The sequence below is a fragment of the Battus philenor genome, unplaced genomic scaffold, assembly GCF_028537555.1.
Source record: "Battus philenor isolate CCGP_79_NKW_IND1 unplaced genomic scaffold, ilBatPhil1.0.hap1 SCAF_9, whole genome shotgun sequence".
Lineage (NCBI taxonomy): Eukaryota > Metazoa > Arthropoda > Insecta > Lepidoptera > Papilionidae > Battus > Battus philenor.
The window spans coordinates 6,716,725-6,740,846 of NW_027181759.1; the positions used below are offsets into that span (position 1 = coordinate 6,716,725).

General features: G+C 33.1%; 1 protein-coding gene across 1 annotated transcript in view; it reads right to left on the bottom strand.

Moving 5' to 3' along the window:
- Positions 1–864: 864 nt before the first annotated feature.
- Positions 865–24,122, bottom strand: part of LOC137932022 (heme peroxidase 2) — a 50,959-nt gene continuing 27,701 nt past the window's right edge. The window contains exons 5-24 of the mRNA XM_068775570.1: positions 19,234–19,303; positions 17,020–17,149; positions 12,735–12,927; positions 11,118–11,255; positions 10,379–10,608; positions 10,134–10,259; positions 9,050–9,202; positions 8,766–8,941; positions 8,147–8,285; positions 7,734–8,002; positions 7,290–7,463; positions 6,610–6,786; positions 5,579–5,782; positions 4,880–5,122; positions 4,323–4,507; positions 3,849–4,117; positions 2,816–2,965; positions 2,093–2,239; positions 1,409–1,565; positions 865–1,296 (exon numbers count right to left, since the gene is read on the bottom strand). Of these exons, the coding sequence (XP_068631671.1) occupies positions 1,108–1,296; positions 1,409–1,565; positions 2,093–2,239; positions 2,816–2,965; positions 3,849–4,117; positions 4,323–4,507; positions 4,880–5,122; positions 5,579–5,782; positions 6,610–6,786; positions 7,290–7,463; positions 7,734–8,002; positions 8,147–8,285; positions 8,766–8,941; positions 9,050–9,202; positions 10,134–10,259; positions 10,379–10,608; positions 11,118–11,255; positions 12,735–12,927; positions 17,020–17,149; positions 19,234–19,303 (3,519 nt within the window). The 3' untranslated portion in view covers positions 865–1,107. The remainder of the gene's footprint in view (positions 1,297–1,408; positions 1,566–2,092; positions 2,240–2,815; positions 2,966–3,848; positions 4,118–4,322; positions 4,508–4,879; positions 5,123–5,578; positions 5,783–6,609; positions 6,787–7,289; positions 7,464–7,733; positions 8,003–8,146; positions 8,286–8,765; positions 8,942–9,049; positions 9,203–10,133; positions 10,260–10,378; positions 10,609–11,117; positions 11,256–12,734; positions 12,928–17,019; positions 17,150–19,233; positions 19,304–24,122) is intronic.

The following is a 24,122-nucleotide window of genomic DNA, read 5'->3' on the forward strand; positions in this document are numbered from 1 at the left end:
GGTGAAGCACACTACTCTTACAACAGACATCGATTGAGGCCGCAAGGTCATATAGGGAAGGTATATTAAAAGAGTGTTGAGACTTTTGAACTTTACATATTTATTTATTTTTTAATTGTCTATATCTTATTTTAACGATTCAAACATTATTGACAAGAGTTGAAGCAGCCATCCATACATGCAATGACAAATTATTTTGATCTAGGCTAAATATGTTCCTAATAATTTGTCAAATCCATAAATACGAAAACGAAAGTTAGATGCTAAGGATAGTCAAATAAAAAGGAGACATTTTATAAATAATGTATGAGATTTGTATTTGTAAAATAAGAATAGTTAAAACTAAAATATAAAACTTATAACTAACATTTATGCCAATATTTTACAAAATAATTTACACATTCTAAATTGCTATAGACACGACATTAGGTTGTCATAACTACAAAAAACATTGTACTGTCGATGTACGTTCTCTACCGAACCTTATATTGTACGACTTAATGGTAACATTGAGTAGATAATGCAACACTAGTTAATAGCATAATATATTTTGACAATTAAAGCTAAAATGGCCGTATATTCTTTCACATTCCAAATTTAAACGACACTTGTGTTATCTATGAAATGAACGTTTTTTTAAATAGCTTTGGTAGGAATGCTTATATAACAAGCTTAAGTACAGTTTTAAATAAAAAAACCAATACGTGATTCCGATTAATTAAATTCGTTGTAAAGAAATTAAATAAAACATTATCAAAATTTGCAATAACGTTATCAAATATACAATTATAATATTCTAATAACAGGAAAGTTTTAATATAAGAGTATTTTTGCAATTTTCAGGATAATGGTAAACCTGTTTTAGTAATGTGATAAAACATTACATATAATAATTCATATAATCAATACGTTTTAAAGAAGTAAGTTCTCAATAAAATTAAACAAAAGAAATAATTTTTATTGCAGAAACTTTTAGTGCCGCGAAAAGTGACAGATTATAAAGCGTTTTTTTATGACTGTAACTCAAATTAGCCGTTATAAATTGGTTTAACTAGCTTAAATAGCACACACTGGTATATGAATCGATGGTTCATTTCGAATGTTTGTTCACTTGGCTATAAAGGGCGATAAATCTGGAAATTTGAAGTTAATCGGTTGTCGTCGAGGGCCGCTGGCGACGGGTGGCGCTGCGGTGCCACACTGCGCCGTGCACACGTCATCGCGAAGTATCGCTTCACGTGGCCATTCTCGTAACAGTTGTGCACAATCTGTTATACGCAACGACGCACATTGTGCCTGTAGAAAATATGTATGTATTAATATCTCATTAATAAACAATATATTTTACGAAATATTTCCGTATAAATGATGACTTTGATATTTATTTGCAATAAAAAAATTAAGTTACCCCCTCTGAAGAGCAAATGCACGATGTACACGGCGATGGGAAGGCGGAATCTCCAACAGCGACTGAACGGCCTGCTATTAGGCAGCCTTGGGCAGAGCTCTCGCGCCACGCCGATAAGTCCAGTTTAGGCAACGATGAACATGGTACACGTGGGTTCCTAAATATAAAAATATTTCACATTGTTGTTAATGCTAATATGGGTAAAAAATAATCCATAAATGATTCCTTTCTAGTATTAGTAGGTACATTATTTCTGAGAAAAGAGAAGTAGTGCAAGTAATTTGGTTGTTAAAAATTACTTGTGCACATAAATTCTGTGGTATTATATGCACAAACAATTTTTAATATACCGCGAAACATGCAGCAGGAGTTCTGAGGGAAACCCCGAGAATAAATATTTTTTAATCTAAAACTTTTATTTTAAAATAAGACCCTATAGCGCTACCGATTCAAACCGATGTTGCTGTAAATTACAACAGAAAAATGTCATTTCTTATTGAAAAAGAAACCATTCTTTGATTTTGATTTTAAAAAGTAATTAAATCATGTATGATTTTAATGTTTATCTACGAATTAGAAGACAATAAAATATACAGATAATATCGCTTCACATTAACAACTTTTCGCTATTATTGAAAAAAAAATGTAGTTTTTCAACATTTACGTTACAGATATTGTACTTACAAGAAGTTGCTGGGTAGGTCAAAAGCGGCTCGTTGAATATCACTTTGCAAATCAAAGTTTTCACAAAGAACCTTCGACAGCGTGACTTTGCGAATTTCAGCCAACTGTTGCTCTGTAAATCTCGCTGCAGGGTTATCGTTTTCGTACCTAATAATCATTAAACAGGTTTATTGACGTTAATTTTGACATAATAAAATACTTAGTGATCTAACTTTTGGTTAATTAACAACAAAATATGGCTGTGCACTGCCTTTCACCTGTGCACTGGGTCTACGTGGTGGATTAAGACATAAAACTTTATATTGATGAGCCTTCTATCAATTATGTTTCAGCACTGGTAAGATTAAATAATAAAACCAATAAATAATAAATGTCAAAATTGGCTGTGTTACTTAATTATAACTTTAAAGCTAAACAAGTTAAAGTAAAGTAGTTATAATGATATAAAATTAGTAAAAGTAAGACAAACTTTTGTGTTATAATGCAATAAATTCAAAGTATTTATTTAAAGGAGTGTGTAAGTTAAGCTTCAGAAATAAATATTGAAAATTTAATAAACCAAAAATGACAAAGTACATCAACACGAAGAAGTCTGCCGTACAATGGCAGAAGTTTTCCGCGTGACGAACAAACCATTAATAACTAAATTTATATTTAGTACTATAGCATCTCCGAATCCGTGGTCTTAAAAGTTGAAACGGAGCGTCTTACAAAATGACTTACCAAAACCGATCACATTTTCTGAGTTGTCTAAATTGTATGGCAATAATACAAGCGAAAGTCGGTCCCACAAGGCCGCCTTGAAGAGGACGTTCACTCATTCCTCCCGGAAACAGGTCAATGTCGTCCACCGTAGGGTAAATCCTCTTCAACCTGTCGTATTATAAAGAAATAAACATTTTTCTTATATAAGAATTGCTTAGCAATTTATATGATTAGTAATGTAGTAGATTGGTTTAAATTGTAAGGTTTTAGTAATAACAATAACAATTTTAATTATAAACAGAGCATTATTATATTATAGTAGTTAGTATTAGCATATTATTATACATTTGAAATTTACACGTTGTATTTGACAGACCATCATTATCTTTTACTACTAAATTATTCCCGAGTTGAATTTTCTGATGATAAGTAAAACTTTCAAACCAAAAGTCTATAGATAATGCAATGTTTTGTAGCGGAATTGTAATGGCATTTAATTCTCTTTTAAACTTCTTGTCGATCATAAAGCTCTTTAAAGCCTTTTTTGGTTGCTGATTGTCATATTTGCATTTACGGCTGATTAGCGGTAGAAAAGCCATTGCAGCGTTTGCGTAAGAAGGCTCCGTGTCTAATTTAATTAGTAATAATAAAAATAATTAAATTCTTTTGCGTAAGAATTCGAACGTTGATCGGAATTAGGACGTCGGGAGTAAGATAGTCGCTACCGTTGTGTTTGCAATTATTTTTAAAGTTTTTGAATATATATCCACATCACAACGATCACACATGAATTTTATTTTCCTCGCCATCGCGCCCGGACGCTCTATGAAGTGACTGGACGCAAGAGCAACCAAGTTGCCTTACAAGCAACCTTGGCTAGGACTGTTACTTAGCACTCAGAAGTGCCCTAGTTCACTCCCGATCTGGTAGCTGTAGTCGGACTAAGTTAAATTACTTACGTATATATAAAAGTATGATATTCGTAATAATATTGGTCTTAAACTAAATATTAACTTGACGATTGAAAAATTATAATATGCATTAAACATACCTGGCAATAACTTCATCAGGAATCTCCCTTGCCAAATCTTCAAAAGTAGCAGCCCTCTTTAAGTTGCAAAGAGCTCTGTAGTTGTTGTAACTTGGTACGCCGTGATCTCTCGCTCTTTGAATGTTAAGAGCTATCAGATCTACCCCTGAGAATGGAATTCTGCGATCCTCGAACAAATGATTGGTGACCTCTCCAGTGATAAACTGATCAAGGGTTTCCATGGGTGTAGAAGATAGACCGCGCATCAATTCATCAGTCAGTTGAGGGTGCTAGAAAATAAGTGTCATTCGTAATAACTTCGACTGCATATTTTATATTTGGATTATTACAGTCGTTAATAATATTTTAAATAAAACTATGACATGACGGAGGACGCCTAAGACCAGCAGTAGGCATACGGAAATGATGACGACGAACATTGATAACAAGTAGGTTAACTTTTCGTATCTTACTTAATAAGCATATGATACTTACGCTCATAAACATGTCCGGTTTGAAGAAGCCATCACGCAACAGGATCGGGGGTTCAACGGGTTGGAATTTGTGTGAGAGTCGTGGCAAGTGCGGCCTCAACAGCGAGTGTCCGAATCGGAAAGCAGCCGTTGCAAATTCCGTCACTATCGCAGGGTTGCAAGTCGGCGAATACTCCTTGTAATAGCCTGTACAAAAATACATAACGTCGTGTTAGAATATTCGTTGATGTTTGTGTTGTCATATATCGAATAATTTTAAACTATAACATTGAAACTTGAGGCATTATAGTCGTGATATTTTGACATTGAGAAATGCTGTTTACTCTGGGATTTGTGGCTTGACCGGCATCGATTTGCCAGAGCTTTAAAGGCACTCAGTGTAGAACTATTTACAATAACTAAGCTCACAAGATCTCTTAAAATACTCAGTCCTGGCCTTTATATTTCACATTTGTTTAGGATGCCACCTAGTTTTTTAATTACTTGTGACTGGGCGCACGCACATCCGAGAGATATATTTGCAAAACAGAACAATCATAAATCAAAATATTTTTTTACCTGCTGGCAACAATTTAAGGCCGTATAGATTGACTGCGTTCCATGAGAGAAGTCTAGGTAAGAACTCGTTGTAGATGATGTGTGTGAATTCGGCTGCTACAATGCGCCTTGTGTGCTCGAAGAGTAACTCTGCATCCCAATGTGGGTTTACACCGCGGAGGCCTTCGACCAGTCGATTGTGTTCACGGAGGAAAATCGTGTGGATGGCAGTCAATCCAGGCTGTTCTGAAGCTCTACCGTCACCTGTTTATGAGAAATTAAAAAAAATCAAACATTGTTTTTTACTATATTTCTACTGCTAAGAGACATGCCACATCTTAATACGAGGGAATAAGTAGGAATTAATTACAAGAACGAATCGCTATTTTTAATGTGAAAATAATAGCGGCGATAATCCAGTTAATCGATGTAAATGTACTAACGAAGTTTAATTACTATATTTGACTCTAATAGAATATGTAACGCGATTTCAAAATATGTAATTCGACTAAAGAGTAGTAAGGCTCTGGGGCTCTTTAAAAAGCTACAAAAATGGTACTATACTATATATAATGTTAATAGTGTACGGATGTTTAATTCGTTGATTAATAAATAAATAACAGTATAAAAGAAGTATTTAAAACCATTTTAAGTAACATAATCTTCAGACTTAATGTAATCATCATAAATTTAAAATGGTTTTAAATAGGTTTGGTTTACCAGCTATAAAACAGAAGCCGCTGGGCGCTTTGCACTCGGGGTGGCTGTCGGAACGCGGCAATAGGTCGCGTCCGTTCAGCGGGTGCGTGGTAGCGTTCATCCTGCCGTTGAAGCCGCGCAGCTTCCGCACGATGCACGGGTTCTCTCCATATATCACCGAGCCGTCGATGAACGCTGTATTCTGGTTCACTTGTTCACGGGGTCCTGACAATTATTGAACATCAACTATTTGCGTCGTATTTTATTTCTAATCATAAAATGACTTTTAGAACGACAGGTTGTTAAGGTTTGCGTTCGAAACCTAAATAACACTAAATAACAATGTTAACGCGAATTTTTAAATATTTTTTTTAAGTTTTAACACAAGTTTGACCAGAACTGCTGTACCGTGCGTTAGGTAAGCGTGTTTTTCTGACTTGCGATGCCGCGTTTCTGGTCGGACTATATACGTCATCACTTAAATCATTTCTTTTCATCACTTGCGGCTGTCTACTACCACCATAAGGAGAGTACTGATTTGCGGTGCCATCTGTCGAGGCTTTCTGCCGACTAGCCATTTTCATTTTAAATATATTTTTCTTTAGTTGCTCAGTTCGCTGTCTTTTTCACCTTACCACACCCCTGGGCAGGGAACCGATACAAGTTGTTAGATTATTTTATAAATTTGACCGTGAAAACTGTCTGACGCGCCAAGTTAATAAAGAAATAACAAATGCGTGGAGACAAAAGGAAAAAGTGGTTTATTTGTATATAAGTACATATATACTGGGCTACCCCAGGGTTGCACGTACGTACGTTTTAAATCGCAAAAATAGATTACTACATAAAAATAAGAATAATTCAACGAACAGTATGATGTTTTCGACCAACGCTGGTTTTTTGCCTTTTCTGCCCCCCAAATTTGTTATACATTAAATACTTGCCAATATGTAAGTACCTGCCATAACTTGGCTTTAATAATAATGTTTCAATCACTTCACTGATTATTATTAAAACATAAGATGTGCATAAAAAGTGCGTAAAAACTGTACCTAGATGTTGCTGGCCAGGTAAACTTCTCATGAAGGGGAAGCACAGTCTCTCGCCGGAGGTGATGTTCACTTCTGGGTAATAATGGTCACCTCTCGGCACAGGGAAGGGGTTACATTCAGGGTGAACAGTGCGCGGCGAGTCGCAGGATCGACAATCTGGGATTGATTCGTGGAAGCCTGTAATGTGAAAATTATAATTAAACCATTGTTTAGTATTTATTCAATAACGCCCGTAAGATTTATATACCTATTTTTTATATCTGTTACCATATTGGTACTACTTGCATGTGGTGAGAAAAATGCCAAAAGAGCCCAATTTCAAAGACTAGAATCAGGCTGAGCTATAAGAATACTGTACGCGTTTGAATCTGTGAAGAGCACGCAAATTCAGACGAGATTTTTTTGTTTAGATTTGAATTTGGATGGATACCTTTGCACAGTAGCTCTAGGGAATTTCTGGAAGTCACAGCTCGGACGTTAAATTATTTATTTTACTAGATAGGGACGCCAAAAAGCTTAAGTGACGCTATTGTTTTCGCGGCCACTCCGTTGAATGTGTATATATATTCTAGTTTGAGGAAACCTGAGTGACCAAATAATGGTTCCATCGGATTATGGTATCAAATAAATGGAGATAATAATAATATACACGAAGAAACAATTTAAATGTGTTAGTCTACCTTTATGAATAGGTGTCATTGTGAGCTCGTGGTCGACCAACTGTGCGAACTGCATCACCATGAGGGTGTACCGCGTATGGAGGTTAGAAATGTCGGGATGAATGACTGTGGAGATGACTCGAGGAGACGGCAGTGGTGTTCCCGTAACCGAGTTAATCCTTGGCCTGCTTACGCCTGTAACACAAACCAATGCTATGAATAGAATGTCAAATCTCTGGATATCAATTCATGTGAGATATTTGTGTGGAATACTTTAATAATAGAACAGTAGAAAAAATATTTTACCTTATTGTGTAATTAAACAAAAATTAAAAAAAAATCACTGTTAATTGTAAAATTAACTACAAGTTACTAAAGAAACTGCAAATGTTGTAATAATTGTAATGTTATTGAGTATCTATATTTTACAACAAAATCACATGATAAAATTAAGTTCAAATTTACCATCTTCGTAAACAGGTGGCAACAATCTGGCGAAGGTTGTCAAACTTTTTCCTAAGTTAGGATTTCTTAGGTTATTACAATAGCCAGTGTATGTTCGGAAAGGATTGTTAGCGTCGCAGCTGCCTCTGTCGTCGCACTGGGGTTCGATAGTGGGACCCTGTTGGTCCTGCCCAATAAAACCACTGACGTCCACAGATTGTAAAGAGTCTACGAAGTCATTTGCAGCGAAGCTCAGGGAGTCGTCAAATATTTGACGTTTACGGCGATGTCTGAAAGGCAAGTTCGTATTTTAATAGTATTCTTAATTAATCTAAACTATTTACGATTTTCGTATATTATTTTGTCTATTTGAGTCCATAGAAAAGTAATTATTTTTCACGCGTGAAATAGCATAATAATTACAAGATACTTACCCAGTATTTACAGAATTTAGAAGTTCGTTGGTAGCGAATTCGAAGAAAAGCGAAGTATTTGCGAGTTTCAACGCGTATTTGTTTGCCTTTGAAAACGATGCTGCAGTTCCGACTGGTGATTTGGGATCAGCTCCTCCGCCTAGAATGATAACAAAAGTATAGACATTTGTATATTATGAGATAACACGCTAGTGGAATCTAAAAATGTAATGCAATGAAATGCTTTTCTCTTAAAATTGCCGATTTTTGGAGCAACGTAACGGCACGGAATCCTAAGAATTGAATATCTAAGCGAAATTAAGGTAATTCGGGTAAAGTCCCCTTATCAGGAACGATGTGACGTTCTTGATGGAGACCTCCTTCCGGGTCATTGACGAGCTTCCTGAACTCCTTATATATTCAGCGATTTCCAGAACATTCCATGGCGTATGACCTCATTTAAATGTTATGAAAAATCTTTTGTGCAATTTAGTAAATCACGAACAAGGACGATCGCAGTATTGAGGAGTTATTTTATCTCAAACTATCAAATTAAAGGCATGCTTTGCTTTAATAATTAGGGGTTTATTTACTTAACTTTAAAAATATTAGGTAATATTCCATTTTTATTTAAACTTACGAGCTTCCCATAGCATGTATTCCAGTTTTTTCCTGTCAGCCATTTCTTGCTTGGCTTTCTCAAGGGCAGCGGCTAGCATGTCTTTTGATAGCCTTTCTGCTGCTTTCGCTCCAGTTTCATCTCGCCACGCGTTTAACTCTAAACGGCTGTGTTGCGAGCAATGTTGCGCTGCATTCCTATAAAGTATTTATAATTTAAAAGAATGAATTTCACTACGTATAAAAGCGATGTTATATTATATATATAGTTTTTGTTTATAATTAATACAAAACATTTTAACTTACAAGTAGGGGTCTTCTTTGACAAATGCTTTAGGTTGAATGTTTCCAAGGTTTTCTTCAGCGGCACACAAAAGCCCTGAGAGTGACACTTTTCTGATTGCACTCAACTGTTCAGGTGAAAAAGACGATGGAGGAATGTCGTTTTCATACCAGAATCTGTGAATTGCAGAGAAAAGATTTTGATATTAAATTTGTTAAAAATTTGTTGCTTTGACAGATTTCGTAATATTAGAAGTTATTGGCCTGTCGCAGTTCCATACAAAAAAATGTATTTCGGGATGGTTCTAACGGACTTAGTAATAATGTAAAGATTCTCTAGGACGTGTGTTGTTTTTATTTAGTTACCTTTAAACATTTGCCTGTCAGGAACGTGTAGTTTAATTTGCTATTTGTTTTATTTAGTATATTTGTAAAAGAATATTTTATGGATATTCTCGTTATTTTTTTTATTCGCCTAATTGGAGGAACCTTTATAAAATTATGTGCTTGGTAACAAGTTTGGTGATTACTTTATTTATTTGGTTCACAACTAAAAATATTTACTGGTTTTAGTATATGAACTAAAAAAAAACTTGTATAGTTCATTAAAGACTGAATATAATATAATATTATTCAACGCGTTCTCCCATTTTAAGCCTCATTGGCAAGCTGACAGTAGCTCAACGAGTTATCGAGACGGCTATGTTTGAGGGTACTTTATGAGATCGTATTAAGAATTAACCGACATAGACAAGTGGCTTGCCAAGAAGAAGTGGCAGTGGGCAGGTTTCATAGCGCGGTCTTAAGGTTCTGCCTTGCGTTAAACGTCCACTCACAAGGTGGACAGATGACCTTGTAAAATGCTTGTAAGATGCTGGATGCAACCCGCTTCCATCCGATCCTTTTGGAAATTTACGAGAGAGTCTTATAACTAGCAGTGAACGTCCCAAGGCTAATATAAATAATATAAGGATGATAGATGATGTATGATTTATTTAGAATTTTGCAAACATTAATTTAAAGCCAAAGAACTAGAAATTATATCAAATTGTAATCTTATTCAGTGACATTCGGTTTTGATATTTATGGAAATTCTTTAATATTATACCTGTCACTCTTCTTCAGATTCGCGAATTGCAGCGCCAAGACGCATGCTAGCGTTGAACCAACGACAGCTCCTGAGGCAGCCTTTTCCATAGCACCTCCGATCATTAGTTCTACATCTTCAGCATTTCTGTGGATTTTTTTTGTAATTATTATTTTTTGCATAAACCCTGCAGAAGTTAAACACTGTCTCAATTTCATGTATTTTTTTACTTTTCTTTATTAGTGAGGAAAATAGAGGAGACATACCTGTACATGTCAGCTATCATCTCCTGTTGTTCTCTGTTAAATCCAAGCTTTTCGAAGTCAGCGTAAGATTTAACATTAACCATTGGCTCACAAAGACGCAGCGCTCGTAAATATGAAGACACGCCGTGATCACGAGAACGGTACAGATCCCATTGACTGGTAATCGGGAATTTGGACACTTTGTAAGCACTTGTTTTCACCAAGTCCATTACGGATATTGTTTCGTTAATCTATAAGGAAACATGCGTATTATTAGTAATAAGTAATTATTAAAATACAGATTTTAACTCTTTTAACAATTTATTTAGTCTTTATTGTGCAAAGACAGCTCTTATCGCAAACGGAGATTTCTTCCCTACAACCATCGGATGAAGATAAAAGTGCCAAGGAAAGAAATATGCTCGGCGTTTCTCGGCAATAAGGAAATCCATAGACGAACGAAAAGAAATCGATATATCTCAGCGAGTTGGTAACTTGAACTGCTGTTGCCGTGAGACGAAGTGTGTACAAAAGAATACCCTAGGTTTTATGGTTTTGGAGTGGAGATCACGAATCAATAAGAGCAGCGTAGGACGTCTATCCATACGGTAGCTAGACATCTTTATTATCCTTCGATTGTTGGAAGACTTTCCATGAACGACAATTTTAACCGGTCCAATATATGGACTTAGTTGGTTAGTTTCGCCTAGTTTTATTACTTATTTGACTGGATTAAAATACTTCGTTATAAAGAACTTACTAATTTTTCATGCATCATTGCGTTGAATATCGGTGCTACAGCGATGAGTTCAGTATATGCGCCGGCGCGGTTAGCGCTGGAATATCCCCTCCAGAAACCTAGCGAAGTAAGCTTCAATTCCGCTTTAGCCATTCCGACCTAAAAAAGGTAGCATCTGATAAGAGCATATTGTATATCCATCGGACGCAACTCTCCCACGGCGAGGGTTACTTAAACTTTTGAAGCAACAGATGGCACAGACTGCTTGACTTGGATATTTTTCACGACCGGACTGACACGACATTCAGAAATAAACATGCTTTTTATATACTTCCTATTGCCTTCTTGATATTTTAATATTATCCTTATAATGTTACTTTTAATTAGAATATAATATTTAATGTATCAAATTTAAGTGTAGTAATATTGCTCACTTCTGTTGTTTTAAAACTGCACTAATTTTAAGATTTGCTATAACGTTTTTTGTATATGTTTGTTGATGTACTTTAAATATAATTAAAATAAGAATTCAATCAACCTGTACATTAAAGAATAAAAGTTAAGCCACTTATAATTCAAATTAAATAATTATTTGGTCCGTTAATAAAAGAAGTAGCAAAATATAATATACACAGATGGCGTTTATTGTTTGATTGACAATTATAATTTTTTATGACGCACTTGATGCTAATAAAGTGATATCATAAAACATCGTTTTCCTTAAAACGTATGGTGGAAAATTACAATTACTTAAAATGCCTGTTTAAAAATATTACCTTGTATTACTTATACGACTAGTCAAATGATTTAATTGTACTTATGGTCAAAAGATACAAAATACTTTAATAATTTTAGACATTACTATTTTACCAACCAATATCTATTTATATCATAAGTTTTTCAGCCTTTCTTATTGTATAGGTGATTGGTTATAGATATAGATGGTGATAAAGGGGTGAAAGAGTGGCTCAATTGACATCAAATAGCTTCATATCTTTTACACCTATTTCCCATCACTGTATAAAGTGATAACTCTGATATATATTACATTAATTTCTATTGGAATGCAGGTAAATCTTGTAGAATTACAAATTTTGCAAGGACAGATAGTAAACAATAATTAACAAATACGAAATTCGAAAACGCTTTTTCTTACTACATTATCATTATGTTATATTGAAACTATTGATGGACATATGAGGACAGGGTGTACCATGTTTTAATTGACAGCAAATAAGCTATACATTCACTTCTTTAAATATTTTACACTTATAAATAATCACCCAGTACTTAAAACATGTTAAGCAATAAACTGTCTCTGATCAAAAGCTTTAAACAGATCTATTCAATTAAGAGAAAAGACGTTAACATTAACGTAAGTATATTAAAACGTGTTACGAAATCATATCGTTAATCCCTGAGTGATCGATAGTTGATTTGACTGTATTTAGATGAACTTTATATAACTGACGTAATCTCTTCAACGACGAAGCATCATTATAATTCGTTATGCTAATACGATTGATAAATAGACATGATTGATGTCAATGAACTTTGAAAAATGTTTAGTTTTTGGTAATCAGAAATATTTCTTTATATATTCTTCCTATTCTATCTATTCTTTATATTAAAACTTACTTCTCCTAATAATACAGGAAGGAACTCGTTGTAAGTTATATGTTGTATCAAAGCTGCTACCGCTCGTCTGGCTTCAAGGAATAGTGTTATGTCATCCCAGAAGGGGTTCATAGAGTAAAGCTCGCCGGCGATTCGATTATGTTCGAACAGTAACGCCTTGTATAACGGCGCAGTTGGAGATTCGTCGTTGCATCTGAAAATAATACATATTTATTCGGGTTTAGTGAAATTCTTTCAAAACTTTCAGAACTTATTCAAAATGGCATTACACGTATGTTATTTAACATTAGTGGAAATGCAATAAAGCAATAAACTTTCCAATTAGTCTACAGCGTGGATTTTATGAGATTTTTATTTGATTTCTGGTCACTGAACGTTAATCGTATAAATTATTAATCGTATAAGGTGTTAGCAAAAGCTATAAAATAAAAACTTGACTTCACCGTCAACCACCAATACCGGTTAATTATAGGTGTCGTCACATCCAACCAGTTTAAGTTAGGGAAATTCATGCGTGCACATCAACAATCTCAATCTTTTAGATAACAATAGCCTAGAACTAAATTCACTGACAAAAAAGGTTTTCTGCTTGGACGCTATATGGGCTGTATTTATTAAATGATGAAAATGTATATAGATAATTTTTTTGGACGTAATTCGCATTTACGATAAATACAACAAATTCACTCAGTCATCAATACTGATGAAGTAGACGCCTTTTAGTGTTGAAAGTAAAAATAGCGGCGACAACAGAACACCAGGCAATGTTCCAACAGGGAGTGGTTGATAATCTCCTACTAAGGAAAGAATCATTGCTCGATTTCGCCATTTCTCTGGTTCATATTCTTTATAATAAAATTTCGCGAATTGCTTTATAATGTGTTGTAATGTACAATTTACTCTACTTCAATTTCATGAAATAGTGCTTTTGAATATATTTCCTTTCATTTTATTCGCGAGACAAATTTAATATACGGTATTATTTTAATAGTACTTTTGTGCCACAGTAATGAAGCTTTGCAATGGCTCACGCGGATGATCTTGTGGGAGACCCCTAGTTTAGCTAAGCAAAAAACGAGACTAGGCGGCAGATTCCAGTCCGGGGATTGAAAGGTGCTAGTCCAATATATGAAAGCCAGAAATCCCAAGGTTCTTTTATACATCGCTGCTTTTTATACATGTTTTTTTTAAATTCAATTTTACCCCTAGAGTACTCCTGATAATCAAATAATATCAGCTGATCGAGCCGAAGCCAAGTTCTATCAGATCGGCCAGCTTGAAACCGGAATGCTAAATTTGCTTCTTCAAAGTAAGAAAAGGATCAATATTTAGCCAGTTCCGCACATGCAGTGGTAGTCGTGCAACAAAGTGCACCGCCCGCCAGCCCGCTGATAAATGCGTGTGCGGCAAACAATACGAATTACACAACTGCCGGCTAGGACGTTAGATGTCGATGTGTATTATCTATTTTTAAAATATAAATTTAAAACACGTATTATGTCCGCTTTGTAAAACAATTTGTGAATTGTAATTAAGGATCATACGTTAACAATTAATTAAGCATGTATCAAAGTAAACGTACATTTATTGGTCTTGCGGAATGTAGTTCGTATCAAGGCTCGTCTGCCTTATTTGCAAGCAATCCATTTTTGTCGATGGTAACAACAATTCCTTTACATCAATATCATTTCCTTATGATAATAATATTAATATTGCAGTATAATATTTTTACCGATAGTTCCATATATTATATAAATTAATTGGAATCGGTGTCTTTTTTACCACTATTCTTGTTGCAAATATTAAAGTAAAAATATATTTTTTAACAAACCTATTAAAACCCTAATAATAGGCCGGTGACATACTATGCTTATGAGCCTACTGAGAAAAAATATTGTTGGATTGTTTGAATTTAATTATGTCCGTAATTTTAGTCGATAGGCAGATGAATTACCGGTCGCGGGTTTAATCTAAGGTAATTCACACTATGTGAATTAAGTATAAAAGATTGCCACTGCTCACAAGTTTCCAGAAGATGTGCAGTCCTTTGCGTACCATAATACCATACGACGATTGCCAACGGGAACTGCTAAGCGTGGCGATTATGACATGCTCCTTCCTCCCCATAGATATTTTTGGGGAAGGCCTAAATGTCACAGTGGTCGACTATCGGTTGAAAATAGATCTTCAGCCACTTCAGTCACTCTGCACGGAAGAGCTTAGAAACTGAAGAGGTTTATTGTTGTCGCAATTGTAGAAGTTAAAAGGGTAAGAGGACGATTAATTACTCGTTAGACTGATGAAGTTACAAAAGCATGCTACTTCAGCGTTGGGCGGCTCCATAAAACAAAATTCTGATAAAAGAAAAGCATGGAGAAAAATAGTAGCGAAGACTGACATGATTAGTCGTGAAGGTCGTCATTCTTGAAAAACGACTAAGAACTTTAGTCAAATAAAACATATTAAAATGTCAAATAAAATATATTTAAAAATATGTTTATCGCTTTTGAAATTATTTCATGGTTTTTTATGTCATGAAACCACTTTATGTGTAGTGTATACAGATAAATAATAAAATATAAATTACCGGTATCAATATCAATTAATATATTGATGACCTCTGCTTTCGAACGAGTTTAAACACAACAAATTAGTATTAGAAGCTTATAATTAAATAGATAGGTTTAATTTACATATAAGATCTGCCGATAGACGTCCACTGCACAGCATAGACATTTCCTAAAAATCGCCACTGTGACTGATTTTGGTGCTGCCTGCATCCAGAGAATTTTCGCGACCTCGATAATATTGGTGGTCCACTTGGTGAAGGGCTTACCCACGCCACGTCTACTGAGTCATGGTCGTTACTAGAAAACCCTTAAGCTCAACGACCGTTGTCAAAAGCACGAGCGATGTCACCGCTACTTCAGACGAGTCTACCGGCTTGCCCTTAACTGAATGTATTACTTTCTACTAGGATTCACAGTTATTACGTCTACACTTATTTCGATAAATGAGATACAATTAACAATATTTATAGAAAAACGAATGAACATAAGTGTTATTTTGGTTGTGTTTAAAACAATTTTGTTTATATAGACAGTATTATTGGACACGTATCTTAAAGGTCTCGAGACTCTCTTAAAAGTGAAACAAATTTTATTGCAAACCAAATTCGAACCAACATTAAATAAAGCAAGGCGCATTACGTGTAATGTCATTGACATCCTCATAATGACTGATAAGGAAACATGAGTATTTATTGAACTTAAATATGCAACCAATTGTGAAACAGTAAAAAATCTAAATTGTAAAAAGCAAAACGTATAAAAGCAACAAAGATCACGTGCTCCATGCTTAGTTAAATTATTTTCGTACGATAAAGAAATAAACCTTGAGTTAAAACAATGAGTTGAAAAAGAGCTTTGGTTCTTCGGTATGCCTGAATGCATAGCAACAGAAATACGTGGGATATATTCACATGGACGTGCAATATCGCTTACCGATTGCAGCATAATGATGAAAAATTTACGTTTGTTAAGAGCGCAAAGAAGAGACGATAAACATTAAATATATTATTTGTTAACAACAATGTATAGTTGTTACACAACATATCTTATACTTTCCTTTTCTAAGTTTTAAATCTAAAATGAAAGTACTCGTATATTTTTTAATAAAACTCATTAAAACATTCAAGAGTGTTTGCTCGAATTGTGGGGAACTTGGTCTATAGGCTCATTTACATCATCTATATTAGTTGTCATCGTCTATTAATATTAAAATAAACTATTCAACAGTGAATGGAAATGCCCACTTGAATAAATACTTAAAATATACTTTGTATTTGTATTAATTATTAGGACAGTTTATTATTATTTAGAATGTAACAAAGACATGATGTTGTATAATTATAGAATATGAATTAGTATTTAGTAGTTATGTTGTTAGGTCATGTACAGCTTAAAACGGTTTTTAGAAATCCTAAGAAACCTAAGAAGGATATTTTTTCATTACTAGGTATATAAGTTTGTGATTTATTTTTGTTTTAATCTACGATTAACCCTAGGTATATAAGCTGTTGTTGAGTGCTTTGTTACGTACTGAGCGTGCACTCCGCCGAAGCATTTACTCTGAAATTGTATATTGAGTACTATATTCTATCCACTTCCAGGATTCTGTTTTTAAGTGTTTTAAGATCTATTATCAGGTAAAGGTTATAAAGTCTAAAGAACACGTGGTATTTTATATAGCAATACTAAATAAACTGATTTAAAGGTATACTTACTTGCGACAAGATCCCAAGTCAAGTTTCCCAGCATCATAAAGACGCAACGAGCGAAGTTCTTTTTCTGAGCTGCCGTAAAGTGCGGAACCGTCAAGAACAGAGGTCGCCATATTCATTTGTTCGCGATATTCTGTTAAAATATATATTAATATTATTATGATATAATGACTATGAAATTGTGATTTTCTTCTTTTTTCACTTTATTCGCCGGACAAAGTTAATTTGGCCTTTTTTAACTTTACTTTTATGGTCTAATCCGGTAATAACTTTATGTACCTTAGATATTTTTGGGGGGACGATTATGCCTAAAAGAAAAAGAAGTATCTCGGAATTTGAACCCGCAAGTCTCAGTCCTTGTCGCTGCGCTACCACACTAACTACCTACATTATAATTTTAAATAGATACGTTTTATTCTTTTTAGGTGAACTAAACTAGATTGCCGGGGGCAGTTATTTTGGCTGCTTTTTAAGAAAAACTATTATGTACGTAATGACAATATTTTAGATTTTTTATTGTTCATATTTACTATTAACTTATTATATAATTATTCTAAAGGCCAAGTTTCAACTTTTCTAGCCTTAAACATTATCAATTGTTATGCTTACTCGATCGATATTTACATGTATTTTGCCACCAATATATGGGCATACTTTCATGGCTAACCCGTGAGATAAGTAATGAATTTTCTAGTGATAACTCTGTTCTGAGAATACATCAATAAATCACTTTATGCTTTTATGAAATTCGTTTGGTTATAAAAACACTTAAATGCGTTGTCTTTAAAATAATATGTAAATTATTAACATCGTCTAGTAAATAACAAGATTTTCAATTGAATATATCAATAACTATTTTAATGTATAACAGGGACCTATACATATAGTATTGAATTGATCGTGACCATAGAAGGGTAATGCTACACGCATAACACATATAAATCATTGGTACATACATTTTCTGTTTATGACAATTAATAATAATAAAACGTAAACCGGTTTTTAACTCAACGTTACTTCCTTAACTTGATGGTATAACTTTAACTCAAAGTTAATTTAAGTAAAAGTCAGCACGCAAATATAGTACATAGTAAGGGAGCGTAAAGATGTAAATTGCTTGCAGCTGAGAAGCTACGGTGCCGTGGATGCCACCTTTCAAACAACTTTGCGTTCACTCAAATCAAGGCATTTTGTATCCAGGTGTGGCACGTTTTTTGTGTTAATTTACATTTAGATAATAATTGGTTTCGACTTAAGGATATCTGGGACAATATTTTGAATTTAATTTTGCATATTGAATAACGCCTAATGCTATGTTAGTTAAGACCCATTAAGCTATTTATAATACCTATATAAAGTGAATGAATGTAATGAATGGACATTTAAATTTTTACACAGTGTTAAGTAAGGTTTTCTTTAATGTCTTATAATTAATATACGATTATTTTCATGCAATTCATTTTATAATTATTATAAATATTTTTTTAAACTTTAAAAGGACGGAGTGTAAAATATACAGCTCTCTTTTGCCTTTTTCTCCATGGATAAAAGTGTAACGTAACGTCTGCAAAAAATAATCGAATCTTTAAAGAATATACATTGTAAATGTCGGCATAAATGTGTCTTCTGTTCATATCAAATTCGGTAAACTCTAGGTGTTGACGATTATTAAATCATTGTATATGCTTCCCTCTATTTTATTCACTCTACAGTTTATATACGCTTTGTTATTCTTTATTCATACTTTTGTAAGCAAGTGAAAGGGACGGATGACATGGGACTCGGAAATTGTTAAGTAATTAAAAGATGTGTTTACATGCAGCTATTTTCATTTAACATAAGAGAAATACATGTCGCCACAATAAAATCACTAACGTGTCAGGTTTGTTTGCCACATATCTAAGCTAGGTCTGTGACATTTTGAATATGTCAATATCGGTCAAAAGTTACTGCTGGAGTCATCTCTTGACAAACAGCGAAAACTTAGTTGCGCAAGTAGCACTATTCATAGTTGTCTGAGAAACAGACACAGATTAAATTGGATTTATTGGAAGCAACAGATCGCAGGGAAATAAAAATCACATAAACACTAAGTCATAGAGTAAAAAGGAACCGACTTTATGTGGCGAATATAATGTAATATATATAATATAAATAAAATAGATATGGATTAAAAATAGTCGATGATATGGCTATTTATATTTTAACGAAACTTACCGAAGCCACATGAGTCGAGGTTTCTTGTAGGAGCTGATCGCACGTATTCGCAAGTTGAAGCATCACATTTCTATAACAAAACGAACTATTTATAAATTCAAATTTCTTCACGAACGATTTCATAATATCGTTTATTTTCCGTCAAAATGGAATCAATGTATCTCTTTAATTAAAGAATTTTAATTAAAACGATAATATTAGTTAATTAGTTATTTGGAAATTACATAAATCTGACGAGACATAATAAAAATATAAGAATGAAATTACATATTTTGTAAAGTAGTTTTAATGACGGACTTAATTATGTAAAATATTATTAATCTTTGTGAATTTTTTTAGTAAATGTGTAAATTTGAATAAACGGTTTTACCGTTTATTCAAATTTAGAATAATTACATTGATTTAATAATGTTCAGATTTAGAGTCATCTTTAAAACTCTCTTCGTCTCTATACAAAATATTTTCTGTTTAAATGTTTTCGTTTATACGTTAATATTTACGAAAAATTTACTTGAATGTCAATGTTTTCTTTAATATAACATTTTCTCAGTTTCTTGAATATAAAATCTGCGAGAAAAAGTCTGGTAAATGAAGCTTATTTTCTATTGGTTAGATGATTTAAGTAAGTGTAAGATGATTAGAGGCCTAATGGAAAATTGCGAGGAAAAAAGTAAATGTTTAATTTTATTTACATGTTTAAACCAAATTGTTACTTTAAACACAAAAAGAATTACAATTAAAGTATAATCATATTGTTAATAATCATTTTTTATTATTAAGACGTTAAATGAATAAACAAAGCGATAACTCCGTGATATGTTTTATTTATTTACTTATTATTTTCGACAGTGTGTAGGCTATAACGTTTGATACTACAAGTCTGTTGTGTAGTATGATTATAAATTTTTCTTCTGTTCACATTCAGTTTGGATATCTGTGTAATTAATAAGAATACGTGGATTAATGTATTAAAATAAATATCGTAGCGTAATACAAATCAATATGTGTCACAGCAAGTATATGTTATGAAGAGAATTAGAAAGTCGTTGCATAATAATGATAAAGTCTCGCTGTCGCATTTAGATTATAAATGTGCTCGTACTTGTTCAAAAATTATTTTTCATCGGATGCTATAATCTCTTAAGTAATAAACTAACAATGCCTATAAAATGTCATACAAATAACTTTCACTAAGCGAACAGTATACGTAATTCGTAAGCAAACATTGTGTAATTTGTGGCATCGTTTCTTGTACGTATTTAAATTTATTATAATTTTCGTCAAAGAATCAACATTGGTAAAGGGATGTTAAAGCCGTTACTGATTTGTGTAAAGAAAAATTTTGTGTAAAAAATTTATGTAAAGAAAATTGCCATTTCTCGTAAAGTAAACATCTATTAATTCTACAATATGACTAATGCATGACTGTATCAAAGGCAATTTTAGTACCATTTTTAACCCATTTTATAGATAAATATTAATAAGCCAGAAAACTTATTTATAAATATTATTGGAATATTTTGCAATAATTTGCAAAGTTATAATGTCTTTCTTTTGGTTTTCGTTTTTGAGATAAATGTTACTAAATTATAATACCATAGAAATTAATTCATAAAATTTCGATCTATTCTAGTATACTCGTATTTTCATATAAATTGCTATTCTAAAAGAGTGCCAGTAACTTTTGAAAGCCCGGTGTATTTTGATTGTTGTTTTGTAACCAATAAATACAATATCCAACTTATTCTTAATAGTCCTAAGTAAAAAGAGACACTTGACCGATTTCTTTTCAAATTTAGGAGACTTTTTTTATATCTGAAAGAAATAGTGTTTACACTTGATTTACTCATATTGCCTCCTGTAAATTACTCTTAGATATAAAAAGTTTGATTCATCTTTGTAAACATTGCTTACATATCCAAGTAAAGTAATTTCTACGCACTAGTGCTTGCACTCTTATAATCATTTCACGGAACGCAATAAATATTAATATGACGTCTACCATAACTTCCCGGAACCGAATTTTATCATTAACTTAGGCCATGAATTTTGTATGTCAAGCCTGCGTAGTATTTCGTGGCTTTAATAAGAGCCCACTTTCTGACTAATGTTCTGTTGTCACTCAAAAGAATTCTGACTATGAACCAATTTGATCTTAATCTTAATACATACAATTTACATATTAATTATTTTGTATCTAATTAACATTTATTATTACCGTACTTTTATATAACTCTACAGCCTATTATGTCATTGCATTTATCATAATTAATCAATAATCTGATTTTTATACCACAGTTATTGCAAAAATTTATAAGAATGCCGTTGAAAAAAAAAAAGATAGAGCCTGCAAATACATGTAGAGTGGGTTCAAAAGCGAATAAACTTATTCTGAACTTTCGTAAAATTTCATTTGATTTGATTATTTCATAAAACCAAAAACAAAAATAAATTTATAATGCATTGTGCAGAGCGTACTGATATTACCGTGGACAGAAAATAGCGCTATGGTCGGAAATACCATAATTGGTATTGAAGACATTTCAACGAATGTTAATACCTTTGGTAGCAGTTAAAATTGTGTAATAATTTTTAATATTGTATCTGTTTTGAACAGTAACTCAAAAATGAAAATTTTTTTTTGAGAATTTTTAATATGTTCTTATTTGATACCTTTACCAAGCGAAGGCAATATATTATAATAATAAACGCTGCAAATTCTGATTTAATTTGTTTTGTTGGGGTACAAGCTTCATTTCGGAACGTATGTAACCAAAATCAAGCACCCGAGGTCCAGAGCCCGGGTGCATGACTTTGGTCAAGGCTGATTGCTATCTTTGGTATTTAAGATGTTTATAAAATATGCCCGTTGTCGAATGCATTATTGTTTTATTGGCATTTTACAGATTTCGCGGGATCGAAAGGCAAGTCACGATAAGTATTAAACTTAAGCATCGTTACATCACTTGTTATTGGAAAACCGCCAAGCTCTTAGATCACTTAGGCGGACGCTCCATGGCGTGACCTGGCGCAAAAGGCCCTGATCGGGGACTTAGACCTGGGCTGTTGATCAATATGCATTTAATATTACGACCTAAGAGCAGTCCGAACGTCGACTTTGTTGGTTGCTACTACCTGGCTAACATTATAACCGCTTCGAAAGGCGTCAGAGCCCGTCCGGCAATACATGTATTATTATCGGGAAAACTGCAGTAATGTTACGTTATTTGAAAAGAGAACGCTGATCGGGCATCACATTCATAAAGCCATATGTAAACTTTATGTATTTAAGGCTTAGGTCATTATTCCCGTCCTTCTTTCTTATTTAGTGCAATACAAACAAGCAAACGCTTTAAATAGATATGTAACAATTAAATGTATACTGAACAACATGGTTGTTATTTTTATCTAGCTGTATAAAACACCAAGTATAATTTGTTAACGAAAAACGGTTTCGTATATATAAAAAGATAAATTTGTAAACGACTATCAAGAATACAAACAAGTACTGACATTACACGAGCGCTAAAAATTACCTTCCTTGTCAGGGATAAATAAAATCGCTTTCAGTCACATGACCTCCACGACGACACGCCTATGAGGAAGAGAACACCAGTTGCGTCAGAGCTTTCACCATCTCTTCGCCTTACAATCTTTCTCCGTACGAATTTACTGCTTTAAATACCTTATCGGTCTTTTTTCTTCTATCTCTGTATTTGAATTGTTGGAATGAATTATATAAATACGTTATTATATTAATAGTTTATTGTAACAAAGCCGCATACGCGTAGTTGTTTTTCTAATTTCTCGCTAAAAATGATTTCGTGAAATCTTTGAATAATTACTAAATCATACGGAGTAACAAAATTGTTTGTATATCAAATAATGTCTTATATATTCTTGGAAATTGTGCGTGAATGCTGTGTTCGATTATTCGTATCGTAATGTTTATTATAAATCTGGTAAAATTATTGATTTTGGGCAATAAAGTCATTATTACTTTGACCTGACAATAACATTTATTGTTACAGAATTTTTTTTTCAACGATATATTGGAAATTACGAAACAAGATTCATACAATTTTTCTCCATCGGCGAGTTTTAACGATAAATTTTGTAAAAAAAATTTACACATTATATTCGGGTTGTTGAGTTACCATAATGCATAGGTCATAAAATTTACAATATGGTTTTTAAGACCTTGTTCCAGGCACAAATAAATATGTAAATTAAAGCTTAACATAAAGCGATTGGTTTTGCCCGTACTCCATAGCTATTATTAACTTTCTGGTACGAAATTTTAATATTTCGCGAGTAATGAAAAAACGAGGACAACCAAAAGGAATTTCTGTCAAATATTTAAACACATGTTCATCAGCTTGTCTAATATTTTCATTCTGTAATACCAAAAAACAAGGTGAAAAACGTTGGTATGAATGTAGAGGCGCTTGTCGTTTTGAGTGGTGATTTGAGTGATTTACTTTTTGACCGGAATTTTCTGTAACTAACCATATATTCAAAACGAGCATATATTTAACATTATTTCTGTATTTACAAGATATTTCCATTTATGTACTGACTTACCACAATAACTCTGGAACCATAAGACAAAGAGAATTTAAATTTGTTAGGAATATTTTTCTTCTGCCGAGTAAGTTCTTTAACATAGGGACGGTTAAAACATTAAGAAAAAAGAAAGAAAATAAAAACAGAAAAATAGGTCTTGGAGTTGCAAAAGTAAGTTGCAAAAAGATAACCAAAATATTTTTTGGCATTGTAGAAATGAACTGGAATGGATTATATAAAAGTAAACCCTTAGTTGGTTTGTCATTTGGGTTGGAATTTGGAGGAATTTTCTTAAGGTGAATAACGAATTTTACGAATTCTTC